The 10872-nt window shown below is 38.3% G+C and overlaps 1 protein-coding gene across 1 annotated transcript in view; it reads right to left on the bottom strand.

Annotated features, from left to right (window-relative positions):
- The window catches only part of LOC109051605 (receptor-type tyrosine-protein phosphatase kappa-like), a 151815-nt gene that overhangs the window by 67101 nt on the left and 73842 nt on the right, over positions 1-10872 (bottom strand). The window contains 1 exon segment of the mRNA XM_042746354.1: positions 10783-10872. This exon segment is cut by the window's right edge and continues 85 nt beyond it. Within this exon segment, the coding sequence (XP_042602288.1) occupies positions 10783-10872 (90 nt within the window).

The following is a 10872-nucleotide window of genomic DNA, read 5'->3' on the forward strand; positions in this document are numbered from 1 at the left end:
GCAAAAGTAACACAATGCATTTCTTTCCATCAAAAGTAACTAAGTAACACAATCAGTAACATTTCATGGAGTAACGCAATATTGTAATGCATTACTTTTAAAAATTAGTTTTTATTGCCATTTTGCACATTCTATCTGAGCATTACAAATACATGTGTACATTTAATAGTTGTGTAAATGACTTTGTTATTATGACTGATGTTATGATTGGCCAACCTCTTTGCATGTGATTTGAGTAACTGCATTTTGTTGAGCAATACTGCTGCTGAATATTAATTAGGTATTATGTAAATATGGGCGGTCACATGTTAATGAGCTTATAGGTTTTTTTTTTTTTTTTTGCAGTTTATTTCATTTAAACGAGTTACGTTTTCCATTAAATGAGCCCTTCAGAATCTTAGCATAGTGTTTTCATTTTAACAAATTTTAAAGTAACATTAACATTAACGTTAACAGTAAGCACAATACTGCAGTGCAAAAATCATGCGCAAATCAACAGGCAAAACATAACGATACTGCAGATGCACACGCAAATGGTGGCACTATAACACCGCACCAGACAATCCAGATGGTCCTTTAGTAACTGTGTGCATGATTGCCGATACATTTGGCTAGACATGCAAGCAGAGACATCTCATCCACACATAAAACAAGTTAGTCGTCTATTTTTTACATGAGGGGAAAAACAGAGAGCATGATGTTGTTTTTCTGTGTGAGATCCTCCACAGCAGATCTTCACATGTCGAGATCCTCTCTGAGAGTCCGGACGCTGCTGATGACTCTGTGATTATAAATAAATCATCCAGGATGGAGCACAGAAGAGCCGTTCACTTCAGAACAGCATCAGTACAGGAAAAATGGTTTTGGTCGCACATAAATGCTCCATAGTGCTGATACCTAATGAGTTCCTCATCAGCATCACATTCATCTTGGTGCGGCGTTTAAAGCTGCGAGACCGTCCACCAGAGCGACAGACAGCTCAAGCTGAGAGATGCTGTGTAGCGCGCGGGACGATCAGATGGAGACACACTCTCTCTTTCCACCCCAGATGGTTCCTGAACTCTCTATTTGTTTCAGCTAATTAAGCAGCCCACATGAAGCACAGCAATAACACAAACCAACACGCCAATCACACGCCTGTTCCTGCATGTCCAGAAACGCCTATATGATGCATGACGAGCAGATGCCATTCTCAAACTCACACATGTGGTTAAGTACATACCAGTCATGGACAGGACCTTCTGTGCTCTTAAGAAGAACTAAATGAAGATTTAGCTGACAAGGGAGTGTGCATTGTATAACATAAATGTATTCATAAAGAAATTAAACCATTTTTATTCAGCAATGATGTATTAAAATGATCTGAAGTGCTTGTAAAAACATTTATAATGTTACAAAAGTTTCTATTTCAAATAAATGCTTGTTTTGCACTTTCTATTCAAGGTGAATCCTGAAAAAAAAAAAAAAAAGAATAATAATATAGGACAGCATGACTGTTTTCAACATTGATAATAATCAGAAATGTTTCTTGAGCAGCAGATCAGCATATTAGAATGATTTCTGAAGATCATGTGACACTGAAGACTGGAGAAATGTCTATATTCTGATCATTTGTGTTAGAAGGTGTGTTTACACCTTACATATCTCTCACAACAGTTATCTAAAACTGTATTGCTTCAGATTTGGTCAGTATAATCAGCACCTGCAGAATGTTGTTGAATTCTCTGAATAAATCTGTCATTGCTCGGAGTGTTTAAATTCCTGTAAATGAGCGACCTGTGTAATGCGCTTAATGTCTTAATGGAATAAAGGAATGGAAGGAAGGAATGAGAGTTAATTGATTTATTTTGTGTTTCTGCAGGAGGAGGTGCTACTATCCCTGTGCAATCAGAGCCGGCAGATTTTAATACTGCAATCTGATTCCTGTGTGTGTGTGTGTGTGTGTGTGTGTGTTGTGTGTGTGACACCACTGACAGCAACACTGCAAAATTATATTTCACCAAGTAATCTAATCACAACGGCACTAATGCACAAAAGTGTTGTCCTGGCAGAGCCAAACACACACACACACACACACACACACACACACACACACACACACACACACACACACACACACACACACACACACAGGTGTTTCTTGTTGTCTTGTCCTGAGTCGTGTGATGACATCACCTTTGTAAACTGCGCTTTTATTTCTCGTGTATTATTTTAAATGTGACATTTATTCGAGCGAGCTGGTTTTGTCAATCAATCACTGACATATGACACTTTATCCTTTCTAGCTTGTTATTACAGCGTACGGGTGAAGCGCCAAACCTGTCAGGGACATGTCTGGGTCATATTTCACCCCAAAATCAAAGGAATCAAATCAAGAATTGTTTTTCTTGCTCTTGTGCTATCATTCTGTACAGGAAATGCTGTTGGATGTTTTTCAGGGCCACCGTGTGTCTTCAGTAGATGCCTGTCCATATCTGCATATCCCAAGGATTTTAGACGTTGTTCTCAGTCCAGTTGAGTCACTCAATCTGTTGTCTTGGACATGGATGATACGCTGCCTTCTATGTGATTTGTAAAAGATGCTGTTTATTACTGTGTCCATCAGCAGAGCACATAAAACACTGCGCTACATCTGCCTTTTACCACTAATGAAGTGGCTCCTGGACCAAAGTCGCATCAAATATGCATTAATGTGTACGGCTGCACTTATTTGCTGGGTTCCACAGAAAACAAAGCGTCTGAGGGCAGACGGGGCTTTTTAAGAAGAGCAAAGAGCCCCATTCGTTTGTGTTTGAACCTGCAGATGAACGACATTCATCTCAATTCATTAGAGCCAGTGACATCCGCTCTCAAACACACACAAACAGACAAACACGAGCAGAGTGCTTTTAGTGCACTAGTGTCTAAATTGGCGAGCGAATGGAGCAGTGTTCGTACATTAGCTGACAGCGTCTGTGTGATTTGTTTGATACTTTGGTGGCAGGTCGAATCAGGGTTATTAAACTCTCACTAGTTTTATTTATATATTCAAGATTTTAGAATTGATATAATTTTATTGTTTCAGAATGTAGGTAGCAACTAAACAAGCTTTTTTAGTGTAGTTTGTACATCCTTGATTTTTTGACAGAATCTGCCAAAAGTGCTTTGTGTGTGAGATTCGTTTAGAAAAATGGTAAACTCAAAAATGAAAATTCCCCCCACAGGCCATCCAAGATGTAGATGAGTTTGTGTTTGTATTGAAACAAATCTGGAGAAATTTACATCACTGTCTCATAAATGGATGCTCTGCAGTGAATGGGTGCCGTCAGAATGAGAGTCCAAACAGCTGATAAAAACATCACAATAATCCACACCACTCCAGTCCATCAGTTAACATCTGGAGAAGACAAAAGCTGAAGATGTTTCTTCAAACTGTTGCTTCCAACTAAAATATGAGTTCATAATCCATAATAACACTTCTTATATTGAAAATGCTGTCTGAACGGAATCAGGAGAGAAATCTGCACAGATCAAGCACCATTTACAAGCCAAAACAGTTCTGAACAAATATGTGGCTGGATTTTGATGTGACAGTGTGGATTACTTGTGGATTATTGTGATGTTTTTATCAGCTGTTTGGACTCTCATTCTGACGGCACCCATTCAGTGCAGGAAACCATTGCTGAGACACTGATGCAATGCTACATTTCTACAAACCTGATGAAGAAACAAACTCATCTATATCTGGAATGCCCTGAGGGTGAGTAAACTTTCAGCAAATTTGAATTTTTGGATGAACTATTCCTTTAAAGTCAGCATGAAATGCAACACAAAAGGAGACATTTTGAACTTTCCAATAAAATATTGATTTGACTAGTTTACCGAAAAATGTTCATCTGTCATCATTTCCTCTCCCTCATGTGGTTCCAAACCTGTATGACTTTCTTTCTTTGGAAGTCAATGGTCACCAAAATGTATGGTAGTATGTTATTAACACTCTTGAAAATACCTTCTTTTAGTTTGCAAAGAAGAAATCATACAGGTTCGGAACCACATGAGGGAGAGGAAATGATGATGTTTGAGTGAATTATCCCTTCAGTGTCTCACACAAAGCATCATAACACTTCAGAAGACAGAAGTCAAATGGATTCATGTTTATGATACTGGTATGGTGCGCGCTGTCCTTTTAAGGTTTTGACAGATGTGATTACTATAAGCTATTGTGTAGAAAAGGAGCTTCTTCAAGAATTAACTTTTGTTTTCCACTGACGAATAACTGCATATGGGCTGAGAACAAAAGATGACAGAATCTTCACATTTAAGTCAACTAATTTTAGTGTTGTATATTACTTACAACATTTATTAATAGGCAAAAACATACAGGTTTTTAATATAGCTGATTAACAATAATGTCCTCATAGGTTGAACAGGGGCTTCACCACCGTTAATTTGAACCGAACGAAATCCAGCACTGAGAGCGAGACGGTGAGTGTGAATCTGTCTTTGTCAGCTGTCACTGGCTGTTTCACGCGGGTCATCCATCATGTGTGTCTGACATGAGCGAATGATAGTGATGTGCCCTGCTGTTACCCTTCCTTAAGCCCCGTCTCATCTGTCTTTCCTTCACACACACACGTACACACACACACACACACACACACACACACACACACACACACACACACACACACATACAAACATGTGCACGCACACACACACACAAACACACACACATACACACACACACACACACACACACACACACGTGCACGCACACACACACACACACGTGCACACACACACACACACACCCGTACACACACACACACACACACGTACACACACACATGTGCACACAAACATGTGCACGCACACACACACAAAATACACACACACAAACACACACACACACGTGCACGCACTGATCCGGGCATTTACTACCTGACTGTAAATAATAAACAAACCACCAATTACTAACAAAAATCAGGTTTTACACACACACACACACACACACACGTGCACACACACACACACAGACTCACACGTACACACACACACACACACACGTACACACACACACACACACACGTACACACACACACACACACACGTACACACACACATGTGCACACAAACATGTGCACGCACACACACACACACATACAAACGTGCACGCACACACACACACAAACATGTGCACGCACACGCACACACACACACACACACACACACACACACACACACACACACACACACACACACACACACACACAGACTACTGATCACTGTCATCATGCAGTTGGAAAATGCACTTGCCCTCGACTCACCGCCTTACAGTCAGAGAAATAATCTTTTGCTTTGTCATTTATTTCACACACGCAGGACCTGGAAGCAATGTGCTTGATCAAAGCAAGGCCGGGTTAAAAAAGAAGAGGTAAAGGAAGAGTGAGAGAGAGATAAAGAGAAGGAGAATTTGTGAGGGAGGAAAAGCAAAAGGAAATATTTCCTGTGGGAAGCGTCGCAGCTTTTTTATTGTGAGGTTTTGATGGGGCTTGTGAAGGGAGAGAGATGACAGGAGCGGAGCGGAGCGGAATATGGATCAGGGACACGGCAATCTAACACCTGACGGACAGCGTTAGACAGACTGATCCCTGTCTATTGCACATCAGTCTGTCTCTCTTTCTCTCAGCGCTGACAGGTCTTCCTGTGCCGTCACCTCTCACACACTCGGCTTCTAGGTGTGCAGTCAGCCTCCAAAACTAACACTCATCAAGCATCAAATGCTGGTCTGACTCAACGCAAGCAACGTATGACCCCCAATCAAAGTCTGACTCACAATATAAGGGACATCTGACACCAAAAAACAAAACTAAAAAACTTTAAGTTTGTAACTAAGTATACTACAAACACATTTACATATTTATGTACTTCAAAAAAATACCCTACAATTGCATTACACTAAAACACATGTTGGGTTTGACATCAATACAGTAGTACTCCAAATAAAGTTAAATTCTAATATTTATATCAGTAAGTCTTGAGTAATATGTCAGTAAATATGTTAATAGATTTGAACTATATTTAGCATGAAAAAAAAATGCATTTTAAATACATTACTTTTTACTAGGGTATTTATTTGTTTATTTAAAAAAATATGCTTTTATTCTGCAAGAACTGACAGTAAAGACATTTATAATGTTACAAAAGATTTTAAATAAATGCTGTTCTTGTGAACTTTCTATTCATCACAGTTTCCACAAAAATATATGAGTCAGCACAACTGTTTTCAACATTGATAATAATCAGAAGTGTTTCTTCATATTAGAATGATTTCTGAAGATCATGTGACACTGAAGACTGGAGTAATGATGCTGAAAATACAGCTGCACACCACAGAAATAAATTACATTTTACAGTACATTCACATAGAAAAGTTTTTTTTTATTATAATAATATTTCACAATGTTACTGCGTTTACTGTATTTTTGATTAAATAAATTCAGCCTTGGTGAGCAGAAGAGAATTTTGCCAAAAAAGAAAAATACTAAACAGCTCAATAATTCATTTTTGCTGAAAAATTCAGTTTTGTGAGCATTGATGAATATTTACAGCCGCCTTTGTCAGGTTTGGCTAAATGTTGACTTTAGATCCAGAATGCAAGTGAGCGCATGAAGGGCATATTTGGTGAAACTGAATGAATCATTGATGCGTCTCCCCGACAGGAAGCGATGCTTGTGACATTAATGAAAAGCAGCCCTGTTCTGTTCTCCATTCTCTCAGATTTCAGAGTTGTTGACATTTGGGCTCTTTTGGTTTGTTTGCGTTTGTTGTGTGCACTCGTCATCAGGAAGCATCAGCCGATCGCGCTTCATCAAACTTTAACGATCTGTCTTTGAGCTGGTGCCGTCGTCACACGCCGTGGAGGCAGCGCTGGAGTCTTTAAAATCTGCCTCGTTTCAACTCCTGATCTCTGGCTGTCTCTCTAGGCGTATTTACCAGCAATCGGCCGGCGTGTTTACGACAGGGAGGGTGACAGCCTGTTATCTAGTCATTAGAACATCATCTCCATATCGCTCTCACGTCTCGCTCCGACACAAACACACCTGCATCTGAGAGAAATCTGAGAGTTTGACCCGTGTGGGTCTGCTGATGGGTGACTCCTCAACCTCTGGCTGTATAGGTTTCTTGATTTGGCTGCATGGTTCTTTGAGGATTAAAAAAATGTTGTTTTTGATGTTCTTCAAATTTTTGATTTTTGAATGGTTTGAATGGTAGTATATCATGGCTTCTGCATAAATATGAAGCAGCACAACTGTTTTTAACATTGATAATAATCAGAAATGTTTCTTGAGCAGCAAATCAGCATATTAGAATGATTTCTAAAGATCAAGTGACACTGAAGAAAAATTGTGTGACACGGCAAAATTTAGCTGCGCATCACAGAAATAAATTACAGTTTGACAGATATTCACATACACTGTAAAATCCAATAGTTTACCTTACTTAGATTTAATTAGTTATCTTTACTTAGTTGTTATACTTACTAGGTTTTATTAAGTTTCAGCTACTTTGAAGGCAAATAAAACAATTTACTTTCTGTTTTGAGTGACACTTACTTAAAATATTCAAGTAGCCACAAAGGAACCAGCAATGCACTAATATGTTGCTAATTGCCTGTTGTTGTTTTTTTTTTAGCTCACTATAGTGATTAGCGTTCCCTTTGGTTGTGCACTTGAAACTTCATTTATGTTACTATAATTTTCTCTCCGTTAATGGAGAAATGCATCATGAAATCAGAGTTATTTGATTTCAAAGAAAAGTAATAAATAGGTTGCTTTAATAAAATGATCTGTTTTTTAATGAAAGCATTTTTTTGTGTGTTTAATAATGACCTTTTTGAGATTTTATTTTTCATAAATACCTTGATATGCTTTTTATATAATCCATAAATAGTGTGTGGTAATATGCTGAAGTCACACACAGACTTAAACATTCATCACGTGAATCACAACAATGGTAACAATTAAATTTATTTTAATTAATTGTAACAATAGCTTTTTATTTGCTCTTTTTGTTGTGCTACTACTGACACAAGACAGCAAATAAAATTGGCAAATAAAAACAACAACTGTAAAACAAAGCAACTGCATAATTTATTCTGCGCAATGCATTCTGGGAGTCAGTGAGTAGCTATACTAAGTCGTGAGTAAACCTAAATGAAAGGATCAAGTACCCCCTACAGTTCTTTTTTAGTTACTAGAACTCTTGTGTAAGTTAACTATACTAACTAAGCATTTGTCAGTACAACATACTATTCCTATTTCACTTAGTTTTTTCAAGGCAATCAGTTTGCATACTTTTTTTAAGTAAGCCCAACTTATTAGATTTTACAGTGTAGAAAACAGCAGTTTTAAATAGTAATATCACAGTGCTTAGTGGACCTGTTCCCCTGTGACATCAGGCTGCAAAATCACAACATTTCAGTTCTGAGTGGAGGCTTCATTTGAAGAGCGAGTTTGTGGTGAGGAGACGTCACTTTAGATGTCCCATAAAAACAGGGCGGTGTTTATTGACTGTTTGTGTTTGAATCGGTTTCACAGCACAGGTCTCGTCAATTCGGTTTATTCTCTACAAGCGAGAGAGGGCTAATGTCATTACTGGAAACCCTGGGCTAAATGTGCCGAGCTGCCCGCACGCTGAGGCCACAACTGTGTTCTGTTGTGTTAGGCTTTTTTTCCTCTTCCATCTTTCTTCCTGCAGCTGGGGGACACGCAGATCAATACTTCTCCAGCATAAGAATTCGCCACTGAAATTTTCATTTGTTACAAAGCGGCCCCAAACAGCCGGGAGGGCCCGCTGTCGTCCCGCATTAGGAGGAGCAGGAGCTAATAAAGCACTCGCCCGGGGTCACGCGCGACAATAGGCAACTCCGTGCCAGCTTCCATTAGCACACGCACAAATCCATGGCCCAAAAATTTCCGCTGAAATTACCATCTTTGGTATCCTTGTAGCAGGATGTCAGCTGGGGAAGTGTGGTGGAGATATCTGAGCTGTCAGTGTGGCTGATACTCAGCTGGCCCTTCTGCCCCGCGGACACCGCTAACTATTGCACTCCTCCCAGAGTCGCATCTGTGCACAGCAAACTTCACCATCACTCTCCAGGCCCCAAACGCACCGAAGTCACCCAGAAACACCCAATGAGATTTGTTTCCATAAACGGGTTGTGCATATTAATACAGCACCACGCACCCAGTGCTAATGCGATGTTTGTAATATTTAGCAGCGTTTAAATAAGCAGATGGTCGCTGTAGCCATGACTGTGTCTCGTTGACTTTGTGTTGGGGTGATGAGTCCTTAAACAGGTCTATACAAACACAGCCTTCATACATTTTATTTATATATGTATATTAGGGCTGTCAACGTTAACGTGTTAACGCATGCGACTAATTTTACAATCCTTAATGCGTTAAAATAATTTAACGCAATTAATGCAAAATTACTGAAGCAAAATATCTATTCTAACCCTTTAACCCAATTTTGCTTCTCTGCTTGCGATCAGATCATTTTAAGCCGCAAAACTCCTGGAAAGTTTTCGGTATAATAATGAGTGCTCTTGACGCACTGATCACACACATTGTATTTATGCACAGGCAAAGACATTTCCGTACATTCACATTGTTTCCACACACGTTCACGACAATGTTTTGATTTGTCGTGTTTACGTTGCTGTGTTTAGTTATATGGAATGGATCCGTGTACTGTAGATGTATGCAGTCAGCAGGTGATTGGTTTAGGGTTTTTTTAGGCATCTCCATGTGGTCATGTTCAGTATCGCAACTTGGCTTCTCTAAAATATAAAAAAGCTCTTTGCTGTTGCAATATGCACATACCATTTTTTTTTCTTTCATATGTGCTTATATGGGCTCATTATATTATTTGGTTCTTTGGTGTCCTTTTGGAGTTTAAGTGTTCTTTTTTGGAAAGACATCTAAATTTATCTTGAAAAAAGCTTGCAAAAAATATTATTATTTTTTAGAATCACCCTTCAGTCTTTTGGTTTACTTTGCTGGATATAGCTAATTATGACAAAATAAACATTTGAAACAAGATAAATGGTCCATGCTTAATTCCATGAAGTGTGCGATTAATCACCATTAATCACAGAAAAAGGATGTGTAATCTGTAATCGATTGACAGCCCTAATATATATATATATATATATATATATCTATAAACATGCCTTCTGTAGCCTTTGATAAGACATTTGAATATTCATAAACTCCAAAATAAAAAGACACAAATAAACAGAGGTGTGTGTAGGGCCTAAAACTAACAGCTTGCCAAACCGTGTGCATTATTAAAAAAATATTAAAATAAAAAAAAACACAACACAAGCATAACATATTGAGAAAACACATGTAACATTGTTTAAACAAAATGTATTATTATTAATCAAATTCAAAAAATTAAAGAAATATCACTATAATACCACTGCACTCTAAAGCATTTCATAATAATTATATTTTAGATGATCTAATAATAACAATATATTATTATTATTATTATAATTATTATTATTATTATGTGTTTTTAAATAACAATAGTACTATTTATTTATTTATTTATTTATTTTCTCAGAAAACCGCTGGGACACTTTTTGTTTCAAATGCTTCTCTTTTGTAGAGCTCAGATTTATAAGCTGGGAAAGATGTTTAGCATATAACGGCTCAACCATTCAGAACTTATGCACTTTAATGTACATAAAAGTACAATAACAGCATACACAACAAAACAAGTCCTCACCTCTGACGATGAGTCCAGCAAAGTTGGAGACGCCGGATCCTCTCTCTGATTGGGTGACGCAGCGGTACAGATCTTGGTCCTGACTGGTCA

Source organism: Cyprinus carpio, chromosome B20, assembly GCF_018340385.1.
Source record: "Cyprinus carpio isolate SPL01 chromosome B20, ASM1834038v1, whole genome shotgun sequence".
Lineage (NCBI taxonomy): Eukaryota > Metazoa > Chordata > Actinopteri > Cypriniformes > Cyprinidae > Cyprinus > Cyprinus carpio.